This window comes from Narcine bancroftii, chromosome 6 (assembly GCF_036971445.1).
Source record: "Narcine bancroftii isolate sNarBan1 chromosome 6, sNarBan1.hap1, whole genome shotgun sequence".
Classification (NCBI taxonomy): Eukaryota; Metazoa; Chordata; class Chondrichthyes; order Torpediniformes; family Narcinidae; genus Narcine; species Narcine bancroftii.
The window spans coordinates 175,019,990-175,043,555 of NC_091474.1; the positions used below are offsets into that span (position 1 = coordinate 175,019,990).

General features: G+C 40.2%; 2 protein-coding genes across 2 annotated transcripts in view; one reads left to right on the plus strand and one right to left on the minus strand.

Annotated features, from left to right (window-relative positions):
- nt5dc1 (5'-nucleotidase domain containing 1) overlaps positions 1-23,566 on the minus strand; it is a 725,609-nt gene that overhangs the window by 665,871 nt on the left and 36,172 nt on the right. The gene's annotated exons all lie outside the window — the stretch shown is intronic.
- The window catches only part of LOC138736772 (collagen alpha-1(X) chain-like), a 35,440-nt gene continuing 32,792 nt past the window's right edge, over positions 20,919-23,566 (plus strand). The window contains exon 1 of the mRNA XM_069886813.1: positions 20,919-21,096. Coding sequence (XP_069742914.1) covers positions 21,024-21,096 — 73 coding nt within the window. The 5' untranslated portion in view covers positions 20,919-21,023. The remainder of the gene's footprint in view (positions 21,097-23,566) is intronic.

Genomic DNA, 23,566 nt, shown 5'->3' on the forward strand with positions numbered 1-23,566 from the left:
GCCAAGCAAGTCAAACATTATTAGGAATGGATGAAGACGTTGCATTACAAATTTCATACAGGGCTGCCTGCAGCTCTGAAATGGCAGTTAAAAACTTGGATGTGATTCAACCAGACCTAATGGTTGGGAGGTCCTGCCACCAACAATGCTTCCATTGTGGGAAATACAACCACCAGTCAGAAAATATTTCTTCAAAAATTCTAAATGCAACCATTGCAAAACAGAATGACATATCAAAGCTAAATGTCCACTTCTAAAGCACAGGTGGCCCGCAAATAAGCAGGCAGCTAAAGTCAAAACAATTGTAAAAAGAGAGAGAGAGAGGCATTTAGCATCGATAATGATAATGGCCCAATGGCTGACCTTCAAGCTCCTGAAATTTCAGCTCCTGAGATAGTAAACATCCAAGAAATAAATAGAGGAAACACAGCAATCTTTATACAGCTAAAAATAAACAGACACCCCATGAAGACACATATGCTTGCTACCATGCCTCACATAAAAACTGAAATAACTCTAAGATCTGTTACAGGAGGCAGAATCAAAATGTTTTGGAAATATATGGTCCAAGAACAATACAAACAACAGCAACCAAAAACACTCTCTCTACATCGTAGATACCCAGGGGCCAGCACTTTTCGGAAGAAACTGGCTAAAATGGTTCAATACTAAATGTAAACAATATGGACACCTCCCAGCCAGAACTTGACCAAACCCTCAGCAACCATGCAGTGGTTTTCCAACAAGAATTGGGGAAAATCAAAGGTGTTCAAGCCAAACTGCAATTAAAAGATAATGCAGAACTAAAAATCTTCAAAGCCAGAATAGTCCTATTTGCTATGAAAGGGAAAAATGAGGCTGAATGAAACGGACTAGAACATGAAGGAATATTATAACAGATACAATACAGCAATTGGGCAGCGCCCATCATTCCCGTATGAAAAGCAAACGGTGAAATTTGCATTTTCAGCAATTACAAAGTCACCATCACTCAAAATACCTGAACATCCCATGCCCAAGGCAGAAGAATTGTTTCAAGTACTAAACAGAGGACAAAAATTCACAAAACTAGATTTGTCACAAGCATATCAACAGATAGAATTAGACAAAAAAAATCGAGGGAATATGTGACCATCAATCCCCATCTGGGACTATTCACCTACACACCTGCCTTATGGAATTTCAGCAACACCTGTGATTTTTCAAGCAATGATGGACAAATTATTACATGGACTCTCAGGTGTTACTTAGATGATATCATCATCATGGGCTGAAATGACAGTGAACACTTAAAACCTTGAAAAGGTTTTAATCAGTCTACAACAGGCATCTGCATGGACAAATGTGTCTTTATGTGCCCCTCAGTAACATTTCTTGGTTTTACAATGGACAATGAGGGGGTGCGAATAAATCCAGCTGGAACAGAAGCCGTTTGCAAAGCCCCATACCCAACCAACAAATCAGGATTGCAGTCCTACTAGGACTTGTGAATCACTACCAAAAACATATCCCTAATATGTCTAAACTATGCAGCCCGCTGAACCAACTATTCAAGAAAGATCAAACATGGTATTGGAACACAGAAACTAAAAACACAGTCGATCAACTAAAAAAGTACTAAATGTCAACAAATAAGATGCTGATCCACTACGACCCTAGTAAAGAAGTTACACTCACTGTGGATGCTTTACCAGTGGGACGAGGAGCAGTACTATCCTAAATCACAGAAAAAGGTGAGCAAACAGTAGCATATGCTTCGCTAATATTAACCACAAGCGAGCGCAATTACACCCAACAAGAAAAAGAAGGATTGGCAATAATTTTTGGTGTACAAAAATTCCACCAATATCTTTATAGAAGAAAATTCACCCTGATCACAGACAACAAGTCTTTTAGTTTAATCCTGGGGCCATTCAAAGGTATACCAATATTAGCTGTGGCCAGAATTCAAAGATGGGCTATGATACTAGCTTTAACTATGATATAAAACATAAATCAAGAACACTCTCAACAGCCATGCAGATGCCTTATCTCGCATGCTGCTACCCGAGACTGAACAACGAGAAGAAATTATTAAATGGACAGCAGAGGCAGTAACCATCAACCAAGAACAACTTCAGATGATCGGAAAGGAAACCCGAAAAGAGGCAACATTAAGCAAGATCCTATACTTCATCCTTAATTGGGTGACCCGAATCTGAAGTCATTCCAGAAGATCTAAAACCTTACCATACATGCCACCATGAACTATCGGTCGAAGAAGGATGTTTACTATGGGGTATCCGTACGATTATTCTTGTCAAATTTCACACTACCATGTTATCAAATGGCACACCACCACAACTATCCAGGAATGGTATGAATGAAGGCACTGGCCTGGATGCATGTCTGGTGGAACTTCATAGACAGAGACATTAAAACAACAGTAAGAGAATGCAAAGTATGTCAGTCAATGCATCCAAAAATGCTGCAAGCCAAAGCTAACCCTTGAAAATTACCATCCAAACCCTTGCATCAGATTCATGTTGATTTTGCTGGACCATTCATGGATGAGACTTTCCTAATAGCTGTGGACGCACACTCCAAATGGCCAGTAGTTTCACAGCTGAAAAACTCCAAAGCAGATCGCACAATTGACTATCTTTGCCACTTACATATTGCCTCATGACTTAGTTACAAACGTTCAAAAAAGCAATAAAAACCATGAAACTTCTAAATACCTCCTGGACATACAAAATCGCAGATTTCCTATTGGGGTACAGAAACATGCCACATTCTACCACAAAACACATCCCAGCAGAACTAATGTTTGGCTGCAACCTGCAGACCAGGCTGTCCACAGTTCATCCAGATCTGGGTCTCTGATTGCAAAAAACAGCATTGTCACAGACCTCACTTAGAACATTAGAAATGGGCAAGATAGTCCTGGTACAAGACAATATAAAGACCCATGGGTCGTAAGAGTAATCTATCAAAAATTGAGCCCCTGCTCATAGTCTGTTCTAGTGGGGGACAGATTGTGGAAGCGACACATTGATCAATTATGAGCATTGACTGACACTAAGGTCCATGAACTGCCTCATGAACTGGAGGAAGTAGAATCAGACCTGTCATGGCCTTCCCTGACCATTCCATCCCTCAGGATCAGTGAGCTCACCCCCACCTCCCCCCGGGCCAGAGATGATCGTGGAGCTGAGGAGTCCAGTATCCGAGACACAGCCAGGAGGGAATGGAAAGAGGAGATGAGAGTAAGAGCTGAGTAGATGGCAATTGAGGGGAAGTCACATTTAGTTAAAGAGGGAGGGCATCTCAGATGTTCTGGAATTAAAGACATCATCCAAGGAGCAGATGCAATGGAGTAGGAGGAATTGTGAAAAAAGGAATGAAATCCTTACAAGGCATCTGCTGTGAAGAGTGTTGTTGAGATAACTGTAAGAGTTAGAACAGAGAACAATACAGCACAATCTTCGATATTGTGCTGACATATATATTCCTACCAAAAACGTTAACCCTTTTTTTTATCTCTTAACCCTCTATTTTTTCTTTCATTGATGTGCCTGACTCATAAAGGCCCTTAATGTTTTAGCCTCCATCACCACTTCTGGCAAGGCATTCCAGGCATCCATAAAAAACAAACTTATCTCTGACGTCTCCCTTAAAATTTGCCTCTTTTTACTTTGTACATACGTCCTCTGGTATTTGCTATTCCTGCCCTGGGAAAAAGGCACTGACTGCACACCTTATGGAGTGCTACAGTGTGAACAAAGAAGCACAAACAGCGAAAGGCTTTAATTAGCTTAAAACTTGCACACAAAGTTCTGTATCGTTTCTGGCTCCATGTGCTCTGCTCCTGCTCAAGGCCCAGGGTGAGCTTTTATGTGGGGCCAATGATTGGCAGGGAGAAGGTGGAGCTAGTCTCCCAGGTTACCTCCCTGCAGGTACAATGGGTTGCACCCTGCACTAGGCATTGCAGGAGTGTGGACAAGCACAGGCAGTCATCGATAGTCCAGTGGTTATATAACCACATTCACCCCCCTTTTTAGAATGAGTCCCTGGGTGGGGGGGGGGGAGGAAAGAAAACCAGTCTCCACCAATATTGTCATGCCAAGTGTCCACTAGATACCGAGTTGTTGGGAGAGAGAAACACGTATTGATAAAGTTTATAAACTCAGGTGATCTGGTGATTGCTGTTGCCTCTGAGACTGTCGCAGGACGGGCTCCTAGTCAATAATCAGTGGAGACGAGGCCGCTTGAAGGTTGACGGGGTTGGAGATGGCCAAGGTATCTGGCAGTGCGGGCAGTGGTGCATGGCATCGAGGGGGTGTAGGTTAGGGGTGGGTCCGCAGGCAGTGGGTTCTCATGGTTGATGGTGGGTGGAGGGAGAATGTCAGCTCTGGGAGGGTCCTGGAGGTGCCGAGGTGCCCGGAATGGGGGAACTGGGCACCTGCCAGTGCCAGGTCCTATTGAGACGGTGTCCTCACATCAATTGGGTTGCATCACATAGACATAATGTGGGTTGGCATGGAGGAGGTGCACTTGCTCGACCAAGGGGTCAGATTTGCAAATCCTCCTGTGCCTATGGAGGAGGACTTGTCCCAGAGACATCAGACATGTTGCAGTGAGACTACTGTCGCCAATTTTCTGTGGAAGGATAAGAGGCAATCGTGAGGGGTTTGGTTGGAAGCTGTACATGAGAGTGACTGTATGACATGGAGCACATTGGGAAGGTCCTCCTGCCAGTAGTTGGTGGCCCGTCCCTTCGACCTAAGGGCCAGGAGGACTGCCTTCCAGGTAACCCCATTTTCCCATTCTATCTGCCCATTGTCCCTGGGGTTGTAGCTAGTTGTGCAACTCCCCGCATTGCCAGGTATTGGTGCAGCTCTTCACTCATGAAGCTGGACCCCCAGTCACTGTGGATGAATGCTGAGTATCCGAAAATGGTAAAGATCTTCCCCAGTGCCTTTATAACGGATGCATTAGAGGTATCTGAGAAAGGGATGGCGAATGGGAAATGCGTGTATTCATCTATAACCGAGAGGATATAGACGTTTTTATTCGTGGATGGCAGTGGTCCCTTAAAGTCGATGCTGAGTCGCTTGAAGGGCTGAGTGGCCTTTATTATGTAGGCCTGTGCTAGACAGAAGAACCGTGGTTCGCACTCTGCCCAGACCCTGCAGGACACAGTCATGGTCTGGACTTCCTGGACCGTGAAGGGGAGATTCAGGGATTTCACAAAATGGTACAGGCGCATGACGCCTGGGTGGGAAAGGATGTCGTGCAGCGCCTGAAGTTATTCAGACTGTGCACTGGTGCAGATTCAGGACAGAGCCTCGGGGGAGTCATTGAGTTTTTCTGCCTAGACTGGATTTGTAGCTGAATATGGCCAGCTCGACTCTCCAGCACAAGATATTGTCATTTTTGATCTTGCCTCTGTGGGTGGTGCTGAACATGAATGCCACCATGCGCTGGTCTGTGAGGAAGGTGAACCTCCTGCCTGCCAGGTTGTGGCACCCAGTGGCAGACTGCTTCCACGATCACCTGGGCCTCCTTTTCAAGCTGTGGAGGGCCCAGGAGAAAAAGGCCACAGGTCTGCCCCCTTGGTTGAAGGTGGCAGCGAGGGCGATGTCAGAGGCATCGCATTCCACCTGGAATGGGGCTTTCTCATCCACAGTATATATTGTGACATTGGTGATTATCGTTTCCGATGTGAGCAAAGGCCACTTGCATCTCGGCAGCGAGTTCAACAGTTGAAGACAAAGTGTTGAGAAGAAATTCAGCAGGTAGCAGCTGATTGGGTAATCGAGGTCAGGTGGTCATTGTCAGAGTATATTAAGTCAGGGTGGAAAGGAAGGGCTACCCTACTTGAGGAATAAAAAGGATTCAGCAGGTAGGCACAGGTAAGAACAGTTTTTTTTAATCATTTATTTTTTTCCTCCAGCTATAACAGTGGGAATAGCAGCCAAGGCTGGGGAATGCTCCTCTTACAGAATGTGGGATTTCAGGGAAGCCAGTAGTATCCCTTGTAGACAACATTTTCCAAGTTCTAAATTTTTTATATTTCCCAATTTCAAAATGTCATCTTCTAGGAAACATAAGATGATAATATTTCAGATTATTATCTTATTAATCCAATAAACCAAACTTTGTAGTTGCAGATTTAAGTAGCTTTAATTCATTGATAAAATGAATAAATATTTTGCCTCACTTCGCATTGAGATTTTCATAATGATGAATAAACAAAGTATTCTGTATAATATAATGATATTCAACCTTAAAGAAGAAATAAGAAGAAATAGACAAAATAAGATTAATTAAGATGAATTGAAAGAAAAGTATCTTGAGCTTGTGTCTCCTCCATAATTCTTTGAAGAATGAGATGCAAGCTCTCGATCTGCTTGGATATTACGACATAAGATGTCATAGTCACTATGGAAACACTACAAACAATAATTTTTCTTAAAGGAATAGGCACAAAATTAACTATGAATCAAACTCACAAGGTTTTAACCTTTACATTCCGGCCCCTAATTATTATAAAATACATTAATGACTAATATATAATAATTACTATTATAGATATTACAGATATCCTAAATACTTCATTTACAAGAGTAGGAGTTAACTAGTAAACACAACTTGCCTTTGTAACATTCAGATTCTTCTTTAATTTTGATATATTATCAAGCGCCCTTTTCTGTCAAAAATGAATTATTTCCAATTCAGCATTCACCAACTCATCAACTGTTAGGTAACAGCTCTTTCGATACTTCAGATTCTCTTTTTTGAATCAGTAAAAACACAGTTTTAAATTTAAGAATCCATGTTACTGCCCTTTTCAAATAAAACCATGAAGAATTATAGCAAATTAATTGAAGAATCGGATCATTCTCTTTAGATATTTGAATAGTATTCACATTAGTGTTTTGGATTTCTGGATCCTCCATTAAAAACTCTTTTAACTCTTCTGGATATTGAGGCCAATTTTCTTGTGATTTTAAAAGAAATTGAGGACCGAACACCCAAGTATAGGCTCTTTTCAGATATGATTGAACTTTTGATCCTGAAGCCATATCAGCTGGATTTTAACATATCTCCATTTTACCATATCTCCATTGATTAGCTTGCAAAACCTTCTCGATCATATTCTGTTTGTCACAAAGGTACAAAACCTCATGGTTTTGTTATTAATGTATTTAAGCACTGATTTTTATCAGACCAAAGCATAGAATCTACTAACTCCATCTCTAATTCTCTTCTTAATACAGTATCCATTTTTCTCGCCAGAGTAGCAGCAGTCAATTCCATTTGAGGTATGGTGACTGGCTTTAATGGAGCTACTCTGGCTTTTCCCATTACAAATCCACAATGTATTTGCTTTTGGATATTTCACAGTACTAAATAACTGACAGTACCAAAATCACCTTTGCTTGCATCAACAAAATGGTGTAACTGAGCAAATGTGGCAGTTCCAGACTGTGTAGGTTTAAAACATCTGTTGACTTCAAAACTTTCTAACATTTCAAGGCCCTCAATCCAATTCATCCAATCTTGCACGATGGTATCTGGTATAGCTTCATCCCATCCAAATTTTCTTCTGCACAATTCTTACAGAATTTTATTGGCTATTAATACTATTGGTGCCAATATTCCCAAAGGATCATATATTCAGCTTACGATTAAAAGAATACCACTTCTTGTCAAAGGTCATTCTTTCAAAACAATTTTGAACTTGAAAATATCAAATTGAACACACCATTGCACTCTGAGAATTCTTTCAACAGGTAGAATGTCACAATCCAAGTCAAGATGTTTTATCTCTGCTCTTTCTGCCTCAGGAGTAACAGCCAAAGTATCTTGACTGTTACTAATCCATTTTGTAAGGAAGAAACCTCCTTTATTACAGAACTCTTTTAACATGATAAAGATCTATTGCTTCATTTTCTGAAACCACTGAAGTAAGACAATCATCAACATAGAATACAGATACATAATTCCCTGAAAATGCCATCACAGATTGATTGGGTTGTAAAGAGAGCTTTTTGCATATTGTCCTTCATAATCAAAGTATCAAGTATAGGAATTAGGATGTTATGTTAAAGCTGTATAAGGCATAGGTGAGCCTAAATTTGGACTATTGTGTGCTGTTGTGGTCATCTAACTACAGAAAAGGTATCTATGTGAAAAAGTGCAGAGAAGATTTACTAGGACTTCAGGAATTGAGTTACAGGGAAAGGTTAAACAGGTTACGACTTTATTCCCTGGAGTGTAGAATAATTAGGGAAAATTTGATAGAGGTGTTTTAAATTATGAGGGGTATAGACAGAGAAAATGTAGATAGGTCTTTTTGAGGGTGAGAACAAGTTCTGCCAGACAGAGGAGGTGGTGGTGACAGGGGAATAGTTAGGTCTGTTGTTGAGTAATACATGAAGGGCTTTGAGACCAGTATGGGGAATGGATGTGTAGCGATTGGACATCCATGTAAATGAGGCAGTCAAGTTCAGGGAAATGGAAGTTGTTGAAGAGCTGGAGGAAATATGAGGTATTGTGGGGAGGAATTGGACCAAATGGAGTCGATGTAAGAGGATATCGGCTTGGTGGGTCAGGAGCATGAGAAAATAATGAGTCAACAGGAACAATTGGGTTTCTGGGTCTAGGGTAGGAGATAGAACTGGGCAGTGAGGTTCCTCCAGAAGAGTGGTCTTCTTGTCCCAGGTGTTGGAATCTCTGAGTCTCACTGTGTCGTGTTGTGCCAGTGGCCCTAAGCTTCTTTAGTCAGCAAGAAAACCAACTTGATCTGTGAGTGTGACATCAGGACAATGAAGATAAAGCCACACATCAATCCAAATTCTGTTCAGCTCAAGGCCTACAATGGACAGCACATTGAAACGAAATTCATTGTTTGCTTTTTGTCCACATAGCAGATGCTTTTGTTTCCTTTTGACATCTCTGTTCTTGTTTGGGTCTGTTGAGTAGGGAAATGTGGTGCGTAGACTACGTCCCATTATGAGCTCATGTTCAAGCGGTGAAGCTCGGTAACTCAACAAAACTAGATAAGGATCTGAGCCACTGTCTAGTGATTTCTTGAGCAGCTGTTTAACTATGTGAACTCCTTTCTCTGCTTTATTGTTTGACTGGTAATGCAGAGGCCTTGAAGACATGTGTCAAAAATCATACTCTTCTGCAAAGTTCTGGAATTCTCAACAACTGTAGCATGGTCCATTGTCACTGTGAATGATTTGAGGAATTCCATGTCTTGCAAAGATCAATTTCATATACTTGATCATGCAGTCAGCAGACATGTTGGGAAGCAGCTCCATCTCAGGACAGTTCAATAAATATTCAATAACCAGCAGATAATTCTTACCATCCAGGTGGAACTGATCAGTTCCAACTTTCTGCCATGGCTCCTCTGGTAAGTTGTTATGCTTATGAGTTCCTTTGGCTGCTTTGGTGATGTTTCAGACAGGTCTCACAGCTTGAGACCATTCTGTTGATGTCAACATTTATCCCTGGCCAATAAAGAGTAGTTCTGGTCCTCCTCTTGCATTTTTCCATTTCAAGGTGGCCCTTGTATACCCTTTTCAGCATGTCTTGTCACAATGATTGAGGAATGATATTTCTTATCTGTCTGAGTAGAAGCCCATTGACAACATTCAGCTCTGCTCTGATGCTGTTGTACTGCTGACATTCACCTCTAGGCCACCCTTCATTCAGATTCTTGATGACTTCTGTAGAACTATGTCCTTTTCTGTTTCACCTGTTATCTGCTTGGATTTCATGTTAGGTATGGGAAGAAAATCAGTGATCAGGTTCACATGGAGATGCACATCTGTCTTTTGGAACTCTCATTGTGTGCTTCACTCTGCATCATTGCCCTAGACAGTGCATCAGGCAGCACAAGTTTCCCTGGTGTGTACACCAATTCAAAGTCATAATGTTGTAGCTTCATCCTCAATCTTTGGATTCATGCCAACATCTCACTGAGGATTTTCTTGATTATGGCTATTAATGACTTGTGGTCTGTTTCTGCCACGAATGTTCAATTTTAGTTAGAAACTCATCTATTTTGTCTTCTTTCCCTTCGTTCTCAGTTCGATATAATTGCTCGTAGAATTCTTTGAAGTTTTCATTGATCTCTGTTGGATTATATGTAATTTGTTTGTCCTTTTTCCTTGATGCCAATACCGTTCTTTTGGTTTGTTCTGTTTTAAGCTGCCAAGCTAGTATTTTGTGCCTTTTTTCTCCTAGCACATAATATTTCTTCTTTGTCTTCATTATGTTCTTCTCCACCTTTTAAGTTTGTAGTGTTTTGTATTTTTTTTTGTCTGCCAATTCTCTTCTTTTTGTTGTATCTCCCCTTGTTGCTAGTTCTTTTTCTGTACTTACTATTTCCCTTTCCAGCTGTTCTGTTTCCCGATTGTAGTCCTTCTTCATCTTAGTTACATAACTTATTATCTGCCCTCTGATGAAAGCTTTCATTGTATTCCATAATATAAATTTATCTTTCACTGATTCCGTATTTATTTCAAAGTACATTTTAATTTGTCGCTCAATTAATTCTCTAAAACCAGTCTTTTAAGTAGCATGGAGTTTAATCTCCATCTATATGTTCTTGGTGGGATGTCCTCCAGCTCTATTGCTAATAACAGGGGTGATTGATCCGATAACAATCTACCTTTATATTCCATTTTCCTAACTCTCCCTAGGATGTGGGCTGACAACAGGAAAAGGTCAATCCTTGAGTATGCTTTATGTCTACTCGAATAATATAAGTATTCCTTCTCCTTTGGGTGTTATCTCCTCCATATATCCATAAATTACATTTCCTGCATTGATTTAACCATAAATTTGGCTACTTTGTACTTTCTGCTAGTCTTTTGTCAAGTTTTATCCATCCTTGAGTCCAAATTAAGGTTAAAGTCCCCTCCTATCAGTATACAATCTTCAAAAAGATATCTTGCATAAACTTTTGATCCTCCTCATTAGGTGCATATACATTGAGCAAATTCCAAAATTTTGAATATATCTGACACTTTATCATTACATACCTCCCTGCTGGATCTATTATTTCCTCCTCTATTTTGATTGATACATTTTTATTGATTAAGATAGCTACTCCTCTGGCTTTTGAATTATATGATGCTGCCGTCACGTGCCCTACCCAGTCTCTCCTTAATTTCTTGTGTTCCACTTCAGTTAGATGTGTTTCCTGCACGAATGCTGTATCAATTTTTTCTTTTTTCATTAAATTTAATAGCCTCTTCCTTTTGATTTGGTTATGTATTTCGTTAATATTTATAGTCATATAGTTCAACATGGCCATTTCATACTTTGTTTACATCTCATTTCCGCTTCCTCACACCACCTTTCCCCTTTTCCCCATTTCCATTTCTCAGTTTTCTTTTTTTAAATGCACTGTATGACAACACTTCTAAAACATAAAATATTTCCACCATTCCCACATCTAAAATTCCCTTAACCCCAAATGTCCCCCCCCCCACCTCTCTGAGTTGCCCCTTGTCCCTTGCCGGGCAACCACAACTCCCCTCTTCATTTGGATTGTGAACCTGCTCGCAAGCGTCAAATGATTTCGCAGTGACTGTTATTCTCTCCCACCCAACCCCCTCCAGAAAAGACTTTTATCTTCACATATAACAAAGCTCACCCTCTTTTTTTTCCCCCTTACTTCCTTTCTACCCTTTTCTTTCCCTCCTTTAGTTCTTACTTATACATTATTTTTTCTTCTATATTTGTAGTTTGATGTCATTCTTTGTTCTTGTTACATCTCTTCATCTCTCTTTCTGTCTTGCAGGTGTTCTGCAAATTCTCATGCTTTCTCCAGATTCGAGAACAGTCTGTTTTGCTGTCCCGGGATAACTATTTTAAGCACCGATGGATATCTTAACATAAATGTATAGGTTTTCTTTCATAGGATCGATTTTACTGCAATAAACTCCTTCGTCTTCTTCAGGAGTTCAAAACTTATGTCTTCATAGAAAATTTTTTTTGACCTTTGTATTCCAGTGGTGTTTTGTCTTCTCTCATTTTTTTCATTGCCTTCTCCAATATATTTTCTCTTGTCGTATATCTCAGGAATTTTACTAAAACAGATCTTGGTTTTTGTTGTGACTGTGGTTTCAGGGCTAATGTTCTGTGTGCCTTTCTATTTCCATTCCTTCCTGCATCTCTGGCATTCCCAGGACCTTTGGGATCCATTATTTTATAAATTCTTTCATATCTTTGCCTTCTTCATCTTCCTTAAGGCCCACTAACGTTATATTGTTCCTCCTACTATAGTTTTCCATTATATCCATCTTCTGAGCTAACAACTCTTGTGTTTCTTTAACTTTTTTATAACTTTCTTCCAATTTTATTTTTAAGTCGTTCATTTCCATTTGTACCGCCATTACACGTTCTTCCACATTTTCTAATCTTTTCCCTACATCTGTTATGACCAGCTCTATTCTACTCACTTTTCTTCTGTACTTTTTATTTTTCTTTTATTTCACTAAATTCTAGTGTCAGCCATTCTCTTAATGCTTTCATATGTTCTTGAATTTTTTTAAATCTATGTGCTGTCCATTCATTTTACCTCTTATTACTCTGTGCAGAGCTTGGTGTTCTCCTTCTTCTTCTGTGTCTGCTCTTGGGTTTGTGTTTTCTATTTCTCTTCCTTGTTTCTGTGTCTTTTCTGACTTTCTTGTTGAGCTGCTTGTCTCAGTTTGTTGGGTATTTTCTTTTTCTTCTTTTTTTTTTAAATTTTTTTATTTTTCACACCATAAATCACATTAGCCATGATATACACTATTTCTTTTCACACATATACAGTGACTTTTTCTCCCCCCCCCCCTTTCCTCCCAAACCATCCCCCCACCCCCCCCTCTCATCCATTTTAGGTATACAATCTAGGTTGCATTAAGCCAGTCAGACAATGTTGTCATTCAACAAAATTACACCAGAAATTCTACTGAGTCCATTCTTTTCTTTCCTTCTCCTTCCATCAACTTAGGTAATGTTTGTCCCCGGTAGGTTTTCGCTATTGTATTTAATGTAAGGCTCCTATACTTGTTCGAATATTTCAATATTATTTCTTAACCAATATGTTATTTTTTCTAATGGAATACATTTATTCATTTAAATTTGGTAGTTTCTTCCTTTTAATTTGGTTATGTGTTCCATTAATATTTAAAGACATATAGTTCAGCGTAGCCCTTTTATATTTTGTTTATCTTCTCTTTCCGTTTTTCCATCATTACCTTTCCTCCTTTTCCATTTCTGTTTTCTTATTTTCAACTCTTTATAAGACAACATTCCTACAACATCTAACATTTTCCTTATTCTCCTATTTCTATCTTATTTATCCCCAATCTCCCCTTCACCTCCTGAGTTGTCCTTTATCCCTTGTCGGACAACCACATCTCCCCTCTCCATTTGGATTTGCGAATCCACTCGCAAGCGTCAACTGATTTTGCAGTGACCGCTATTTCCCCCCACCCCGCCTCCCCCAGAAAAGATTTCACTTTTCATATGTCACAAAGGTCCCTCTTTTAATTCCCTCCTTATTCTCTCTATTCCATTACCTTCCCTTATTAATTCTTGTCTATACTATCTATATTTTCCTCTAAGTACAGATACATTCATGTATGCTCATTGTCTCTATTCACTCTTATACCTCTTTACCTGCATACATATCAATCGTGATCATTTTTACTCTCATTACCCGTCTTCATCCCTCAGTCTATTTTTGTCTTTACCCACATACATATCAGTCGTGATCATTTTAACTCTCATTACCCGTCTTCCTCCCTCAGTCTATTTTTGTAATTGTTCTGCAAATTTTCGTGCTTCTTCTGGATCCGAGAATAGTCTGTTTTGTTGTCCTGGAATAAATATTTTCAATACCGCTGGATGCTTTAGTATAAATTTATACCCTTTCTTCCATAAAATCGCCTTTGCTGTATTGAACTCTTTTCTCTTCTTTAGGAGTTCAAAACTTATATCTGGATAAATGAAGATTTTTTGCCCTTTATACTCCAGTGGTTTGTTGCCCTCTCTTACTTTTTCCATTGACTTCTCCAGTACCTTTTCTCTTGTAGTATATCTTAGGAATTTTACTACAATAGATCTTGGTTTTTGTTGTGGTTGTGGTTTAGAGGCCAATACTCTATGTGCCCTTTCTATTTCCATTTCATGCTGTAGTTCTGGACATCCTAGGGTCTTAGGGATCCACTCTTTTATAAACTCCCTCATATTCTTGCCTTCTTCATCTTCCTTAAGGCCCACTATCTTTATGTTATTTCTTCTGTTATGGTTTTCCATTGTATCTATTTTTTGAGCTAGTAGTTCTTGTGTCTCTTTAGTTTTTTTATTAGATTTCTCCAATTTCTTTTTTAAGTCTTCTACCTCCATTTCTGCTGCTACTGCCCGCTCTTCCATCTTGTCCATTTTTTTTCCCATTTCTGTTAAGGTCATCTCCATTTTAATTATTTTCTCCTCTGTGTTGTTTATTCTTTTTCTTAAATCCTTAAATTCCTGTGTTTGCCATTCTTTAAATGACTCCATGTATCCTTTAATAAGAGCAAGTATATCCTTTACCTTGCCTATCTTTTCTTCTTCTATTTCACCATACTCTTCCTCTTCTTCTTCCTCTGGGTTGACCATCTGTTGTTTCTTTGTTGCCCTTTCCTCCTCTTCTATCTTGTTTCTATTGTCTTCTGTGGTCTCTTCTTGCTGCAGGTGTTCTGCAGCTGTCGTTGCCGGCTGTGGAGATCGACTCCCCAGCTGGTCCCCCCTCCCGTCGGTGTGTTTTTTTTCATTCGCATCGCGCATGCGCGATTCCTCGCGCATGCGCGGTTGCGCACTTTTGCTCGGCTCCGCGAGCCATTTTTGTAGTCCATTATTTACCGACCTGAGGGAGCGGGTTTCTCTCTCCGCAGCGGGCCTCTTCGGACAGGTAAGGCCTTCACCTTTTTCCTCCTTTGTCTTCTCTTCCTCTCTTCTTACCGTTGCTTTCGACTTTTCTTTTTTTGTCGCCATCTTCTTTCCACCTTTATACTCACTTTTCTGTAACTTTTATTTCTGTGCCTTTGTGTTTTCTCTTGTTTTTCCCGACTTTTCTGGAGAGGGCTGGAGTTCACCGTCCGGCCACTACTCCATCGCGTGACTCCTCCCGGGTATTTTCTTTTTCCATGGTGTCTTGATGTTGGATCTCTTCTTCTGGGTTGGTTATCTGTTGTGTCTCTAGTTTCCTTTTTTCATTCTCACCCCTCCTGTTCCCGTTATTTTCTTTATCTTCCAGCTGGGAGCCCTGCTGATGGGTCTCTCTCAGCTGTTCGTGCTGTGGAGTTTCACAGCACAGCTGGAGTTTCACTCCACAGCTAGTCCCCCCTCCTGTCGGTGTTGCCTTTGTCATGCGTGGTTGCGCACCTCTGTTTGGCTCCGTGAGCCATCTTTGCAGTCCTGCGTTCGATGGGTCGCAACCCTGCGGGGTCTCCACTGACCTCGGGGAGTGGGCTCCTCTTTCCACGGCGGGTTCCTGCTTTTTCGTACAGGTAAGGCCTTCACCTTTCTCTTCCGGCATCTTTCTTCTTTCTTTTCTTCCCGTTGTTTTTGGCTTTTCTTTCTTAGGTGCCATTTTCTCCACACCTTTATTTTTTATTTGTTGTGATTTGTGAGTCTGGGGCTTTGTTTTTTCTTCACTTTTTTCCTTCTTTTCTGGAGAGGGCTGGTATTCTCCTACCGGCCACTACTCCATCACGTGACTCCTCTCGTCACAGGCCTCCAGTCTGAGAAGCAATCACCTGCCACTACTCTCTGGCTTCTCACATCCAACCATCGTCAAATCCAGTTCACTTCTTTGACATGAATACCAAGAGTCTGAACCTTCCTGGCTAACCCCCCCATGTGGGTCCTTGTGAAAGGCCTTACTAAAGTCCACGTTGACAACATCCACAGCATTTCATTCATCAATTTTCTTGGTAACATCCTCAAAAAAACTCTATAAGATTGGTTAAGCATGACCTAGCATGCACAAAGCCATGTTGACTATTCCTAATCAGTTTGTGGCTATCCAAGTACTTTGAATATTCAATCTCTTGGAACACTTTCCAGTAATTGACCTACTGCTGATGTCAGGCTCACTGGCCTACTATATAAATTGCAGGGTTACTTTAGGAGCCTTTTTTAAACAACAGAACAATGTAAATTACCCTCCAATCGTCAGACACCACACCATGGCTAAGGACATTTTAAATATTTCTGCCAGAGCCCCTGCAATTTCTATACTAGCCTTCCTCAAGATCCAAGGGAATATCTTGTCAGGCCCTGTGAATTTATCCATCCTTAATTGCTTTAAGACAGCAAGCATTTCCTGCTCTTTATAGGTTCCATGATCTCACTGATTGTTTTCCTTACTTTCCATGACTCTGTGCCTGTTTCCTGTGTGAATACTGTTTGGAAAAAAATGATTTAAAATCTTCCCATCTCTTTTGGTTCCATACAAAGCCAATCACTCTGAACTTCAAGTGGACCAATTTTGTTCCTTTGAATCTATTTGCTCTTAATATACCTGTAGAAACCCTTTGGAATTTCATTCACATTGTCTGTCAAAGCAACCTCATGTCTTTTTTTTAAGGGCTTTGTTGGTTATTGATATACCTTGGATGTACTTATTACAGTATTCATGGGAGTCTTTAAATTACATAGAGGCTGAACAAATCAAATTTTCTATTAAAAGTAGAAGATGAATTCATGGAAATGGACAATATCCTTTTCTGCTCAATCCAGGTAAAGGCTGATCAAGAAAAACTGAAGATGATGAAAAATGAAAAAATAACAGTGAATGATGGAAAAGCTTTGCCTGCCAGGGAGAATTTGGGGAAAGGGAAACACTGTTAGTTCTGTGATGCTGCTTCCTTTCTCACAGATTCTGTACTGCCTGATCTTCCAAGCATTTCCAACATGTTCTCTTTGTTTCAGGAAAAGGATAACAAATCTCATTCAATGCAATGAAAAAAGGTTGATGATAATCTTGCTTTCATCTGATCTGAAGAGAACTGTGAGAGATGAGTAAACTTGACATGAAAATATGAAAGATGGAGAAACTAGTACAGACACATGGAGTGATGGATTAAACCAGTATGAACAGGCTAAGCATGGAAATTAGGATGCAGGAAGCAGTCAGCCTATGTAAGATAAGAACCTTCTAGTCCTTTCGACAGGATCAGTGAGCCCACCGTATGAATAAGATAAGGAGAGGCAAGGAATAATAGAATGTAGGAAGCAGAGGTAGTCTGGGTGAGACAAGGGTCTCCTAGCCCTAGACAGAAGTGCCAAGTTCTATATTTTAATTAGTAAGCCTTACCCGGATGTACCAAGTTATACATATTAAATTAGCCTAGACAGGATTAGCGAACTCTGCATATGAAGAGACTGTAGCTCTGAGAGTGGGAAAGGTGTGAATGGGGACAAGGGCAGGGTTGTGAATAAGGACAATGAGGATAATAACATGAAGGGACACCGACAGGATACTCCCTGGTCCTCCAAGTCACAGAAACAGCACATAGGCAGGTAGGATTGCCTAATGCCAAACCCATCCAGGAGGCAGAAGAATGTAAGGGGAAGGGTATTACTATACTGAAATTCACTGTATAAAAGTTGGGTGAGGCCCAGTGTGTGTCTGTATTCCCAGGGTAAGGGGAAGCACCCAACTTTGCATTGTTGTTATAATAAATGTTCTTTGTTCTCAATTTTTGTCTCGAGCAATTTCTGTTAAGGTCTTCTTTGGCTTGGCTTCGCAGACGAATATTTATGGAGGGGGTAAAAAGTCCACGTCAGCTGCAGGCTCGTTTGTGGCTGACAAGTCCGATGCGGGACAGGCAGACACGATTGCAGCGGTTGCAGGGGAAAATTGGTTGGTTGGAGTTGGGTGTTGGGTTTTTCCTCCTTTGCCTTTTGTCAGTGAGGTGGGCTCTGCGGTCTTCTTCAAAGGAGGTTGCTGCCCGCCAAACTGTGAGGCGCCAAGATGCACGGTTTGAGGCGTTATCAGCCCACTGGCGGTGGTCAATGTGGCAGGCACCAAGAGATTTCTTTAGGCAGTCCTTGTACCTTTTCTTTGGTGCACCTCTGTCACGGTGGCCAGTGGAGAGCTCGCCATATAACACGATCTTGGGAAGGCGATGGTCCTCCATTCTGGAGACGTGACCCATCCAGCGCAACTGGATCTTCAGCAGCGTGGACTCGATGCTGTCGACCTCTGCCATCTCGAGTACTTCGACGTTAGGGATGTAAGCGCTCCAATGGATGTTGAGGATGGAGCGGAGACAACGCTGGTGGAAGCGTTCTAGGAGCCGTAGGTGGTTAAGGTACTTCTATTTCTAACAAGAACCATAATATGTTGGAATTTAACAGCGCACAATACACTTTTAAATATAGTGCAGACTGGGATCTGGTGTGTTCAGAAAGGAAACTGAAAATATAAGAGAAGAGGTCACTGAGACCGATTTGGAGAATACATTGAATGGTTCAATAGCATTTGAAGATGTAATGCATAAGTTTGAAATAATATGTGTTCTTTGCAACACAAAAACGCAGCATGAAATCTGATTTATCCTTGGCTACTTTCAGAAATTAAAAAGAGCATTAAATCCAAGGAAAAGGCTTACAAAGTTGCCAGAAATAGTAGTGGTCTTAAGGAATGGAATAATTTTAGAAGGTCAGCAATGGAATACCAAGAAATCAATTTAAAAAATGCAAGATGATGAAAGCAGCTAAAAAATGGACTTTAAGAGCTTTTATGTACCTAAAATAAAAGGACTAACAAGAGCAAGTGTGGACTCCTTATGGAAAGAGACAAAAAGAGTTTATATTGGTGAATGAGGAAAAGGTGAGAAATTAAACACGTATTTGGCACCTGTCTTAAAGAGAAGACTTGAGAAATCTGTTACCCTCGATTTTAGTGGAAGGAAAATGATGGAACCCATAACGAAGCGTGTGAAAATAGAACATCTTGAGAAGAATTTAAAAAAAAAGAAAATTCAACATGAACTTATGAAAGGAAACTCCTGTTTGATTGAACTACTGAAATTCTTCAAGGATGTGACAAGTATCAGGAGTAACATGATGGAGTAGTGGTCAGTCGGGAAAACCAGCCCTCTCCAGATAAAAAAGGAAACAAGTTAGGAAAAGACAAAGGACATGACCAGTAAAATAGATAAGGAAATGTAAGCGGGATTAAGTAATTATTTTGTGACTATCTTCACAGCCAAACCCTGTCAGATATATAAGAGAATCAAAATTCTAACAAAAATAACAAAACTGTACGAACTACGTATGAGTCAAAGAATTCCTCTGAAAATATGTAAAATGCAACAGATACGGTCGAACATGGTGTCCTGTCACTAAGAAAATAGATGTATGCAAATCTCGCTGTCCTCTTCCCCAAGGACCAAAAATTAGAAATGGGGTTGTTAGTGTTAGAAATAGATGTTTCTTTCTTTGGCTTGGCTTCGCGGACGAAGATTTATGGAGGGGGTAAAAAGTCCACGTCAGCTGCAGGCTGACGTACCTTAACAGAAATTGCTCGAGACAAAAATTGAGAACAAAGAACATTTATTATAACAACAATGCAAAGTTGGGTGCTTCCCCTTACCCTGGGAATACACACATACACTGGGGCTCACCCAACTTTTATACAGTGGATTTCAGTATCAGAATACCCTCCCCCTTACATTCTTCTGCCCCCTGGATGGGTTTGGCATAGGCAATCATTCCTGCCTACGTGCAGTTTCAGTGGACTTGGAGGACCAGAGGGTATCCCGTTGGTGTCTTCTCATGTCATTATCCCCATTGTCCTTATTCACAACCTTGCCCTTGTCCCCATTCACACCTTTCCAACTCTCAGAGCACAGTCCCTTCATATGCAGAGTTCGCTAATCCTGTCTAGGGTTTACTAATTAAATATGCATAACTTGATAAATCTGTGTATGGCTTACTAATTATATATGTAGAACTTGGTACTTCTCTCTAGGGCTAGGAGACCCTTATCTCATCCAGACTATCTCAACTTCCTACATTCTATTATTCCTTACCTCTCCTTAACTTATTCATACGGTGGGCTCACTGATCCTGTCGAAAAGACTAGAAGATTCTTATCTTACAGAGGCTGACTCTGCTTCCTGCATTCTAATTTCCATGCTTAACCTGTTCATACTGGTTTAATCCATTACTCCACATGTCTGCACTAGTTTCCCCATCTTTCATATTTTTATGTCAAGTTTCCTCATCTCTCACATTACAGATGCACTGCTTTGTTTACCTTGCTGTATCACCATTTTCACTTGGCTGTAAAATTCAAACCCTTGTCCTCATTAATTTGTTTATACCTGAAATTGCTGACACCAACACACCTACATATTCACAAATGCTGTAACATAATTAGAAGTGACCTTTCCACATCTGACAAGCAATATTTCAGAGAACAAATCATGAAATAAGGAACAAAAATACAAATAAAAGCACACTGCACAGATTGACAGACAACAAGCAGATGGTTGTCAAGTCCTATTCACTGCTCTAAAGTAAGATTGCCTTTGTCAAACCTTGAGCAATGCACAATTACTTATGACAGGGCGTAGCCAGACATTGTTGTTGTCAATACAGACAATTTGGGTTGCAGTTTGCATAACCTGGACATTGCTGCCAAGAACGTAAGTCAACTTTGTTTGATGTAGTCCTACCTGATGTGACTTGTCCATAAAAAGTAATCTATTCAGCACATTCACAATGACATTCCTGGTGATTTACTTGGCTAAATTACTTGATGAATAAGCTCCATATAAATACAACCTGCCATTCTATCAGATATTCTGTCTAACAAGTACAAGAAGTAGTTTCCCCATTCTGGCATAGGTCCTGGACTTTTATAACTTTATTTAAGTAAATTTCAGCATATTTCCTTTTAACCAAAGGACCAAAGTGTATTCTGGCAATGTCCATTAATTCTTCAGGAAGCTAAGCCTTTCAGCATGGCACAAAAAGAACTCGGTTTATTTCTACTGCTGGGTTATGTGACTCTCATCTCAGGAACAAATTATTGCGGTATGTACGATTATCGATTAAAAATCACATTGCAACATATGTAAGTTTTTTTTCTTCCTCGGAAGTGCTTTAAAATTATGTGAAAGCAGAAAATGAATATTTTGTTTCTTTGCACCCCCTACTCTAGAAGTCTGGAAAAGATGTGCAAAATGGCTCAACCAATGCAAAAAAAAATCAGCACTAATGTTCAGCTGATAAAGCTACTGCCTCCAGCAATCGATGTGCAATCTTGCCCTCTGATGCTGCCTGTGTGCAATCGATGTGCAATCTTGCCCTCTGATGCTGCCTGTGTGCAATCGATGTGCAATCTTGCCCTCTGATGCTGCCTGTGTGGTGCTTCCTCTCGATACTCTAGCTTCCTCTCATATCCTAAAGATACAAGAGTTGGGAGATTAATTGGCCATTCTGAATTGTTACAGGAGTAAATCTGAATGGTGGAATCATGGAAAAGTTAAAGATGATGTGGCGAGAATAAAATTTGTGCAACATAAGTGTAAATGGATCAAAATTGATTAGATAGACCAAAGATCTGGTTTTTATGTTCCTTGACTTTAAGAGACAAAGTTAGAAGAAATTATGTGAACATATTACATTAATTATAAATTGATAATCAAAACAACTGAAAGCTAATAATTTGTTGTACTGGGTGTGTCATTCCTATTTTAAGCTACCTTCTAATGAAAAATAATGCGCTTCTTAAGGGAGTAAAGTCTTTGCAATATGACATTTTAGCAGATTTGTCCCATGTTAGAAATTCATTGACCAAACTACAGTAAAATCTTCAGTATCCAGCACCTACCAGATGTTGATGCTGGATTTGGAAGAGGAGACAGAGTGTAGTGTAGCCAAGTTTACGGATGATACTAAATTGAGTGGAAAAGCAAATTATACAGAGGGTGTGGAGAGGTGAGTGGGCAAAGATCTGACAGATGGAGTAAAATGTTAGTAAATGTGAGGTCATCCACTTTGGCAGGAAAAATAGAAGAACAGATTATTATTTAAATGGTGAAAAACTGCAGCATTCTGTAGTACAGAAGAACTTGGAAGTGCTTGTACATGAATCGCAAAAAGTTAGGTTGTACGTATAACAGGTTATTAAGAAGGCAAAAGGAATGTTGGCCTTTATCGCTTGAGGAATTGAATTCAAGAGAAGTTCATGCTGCAACTGTACAATGTACTGGTGAGGCTGCCCCTGGAGTACTATGTGCAGTTCTGGTCTCCATACTTGAAGAAGGTTATACTGGCCTTGGAGGCAGTCCAAAGGAGGTTCACAAGGTTGATCCCGGAGAAACTAAATTGTCTGGGATTATACTCACTCGAAATCAGAAGAATGAGAGGAAATCTTACAGAAACATATAAAGTTATGAAATAGATAAGATAGAGGTAGGAAAATTGTTTTCACTGGTAGGTGAGACCAAAACTAGGGGCCACAGCTTCAAGATTCACAGGAGTAGATTTAAGACAGAGATGAGCAAAAACTATTTTTTCCCAGAGAGTAGTAAATCTATGGACTTTTCTACCCAGGGAAGGAGTTGAGGCTACTTCATTAAACATATTTAAGGTTCAGTTCAATAGATTTTTACATAAAAAAGGAATTAAGGGATATGGAGAAAAGGCAGGTAGGTGGAATGGAGTCAATGATCAGGCAGCCATGATCTTATTGAATGACAGAACAGGCTTGATAGGCCGGATGGCCTACTCCTGCTCCTAGATCTTATTACATTCTTATAATTTTCTGATTGCATGAGACACACTCTTACAATGCCTAACTGGCATTAAGAGTAAACAGTTTAAAAGACAAAAGACAATGCAAAATGTAAAGTAATTTGAAAAAAAAATGTTTTTTTTTTAAATGTAGACATACAGCACTCTAACAGGCTAATTCGGCCCTACAAGTCTGTGCCGCCCAATTTACACCCCATTAACCTACACCCTGGTACTTTTTTTGAAGGGTGGGATGAAACCGGAGCCCCCAGAGGAAACCCACACAGACACAGGGTAAAACGTACAAACACCTTATGGACAGCACAGGATTCGAACACAGGTCCGGTCCTGATCACTGGTACTGCAAAGGTGTTGGACTAACCACTTTGCCAAATGTGCTGTCATAATTTTGTATAGTTCACTTTAATCAGGTAATTCCCATTATTTACAAAATTTAAATTTAAATTTGAACCCCATTAGCTCGCACTGTAAAAGTGTTGCACTAACCGTACCACCATCATAATTAACCACCCTCACCTAAGTTTAAAGATAAAGCCTTAGGAGTATATTAATAAAGATAAACATTCTTACTAGGCAGGAATAGGGAATCACTTTGGGAGAATCAGCCCATTGGCCAGCTCTTTTTTCTGGGTGACACCATTTTATTCAAACTCAACTTTATTGAAACTTTATTCTAACAGCTGCTGCAGGCCGAGCACGACCAGGGCACTCCACTGGCTGAATATTTGCTCCCATCTGCACCAAG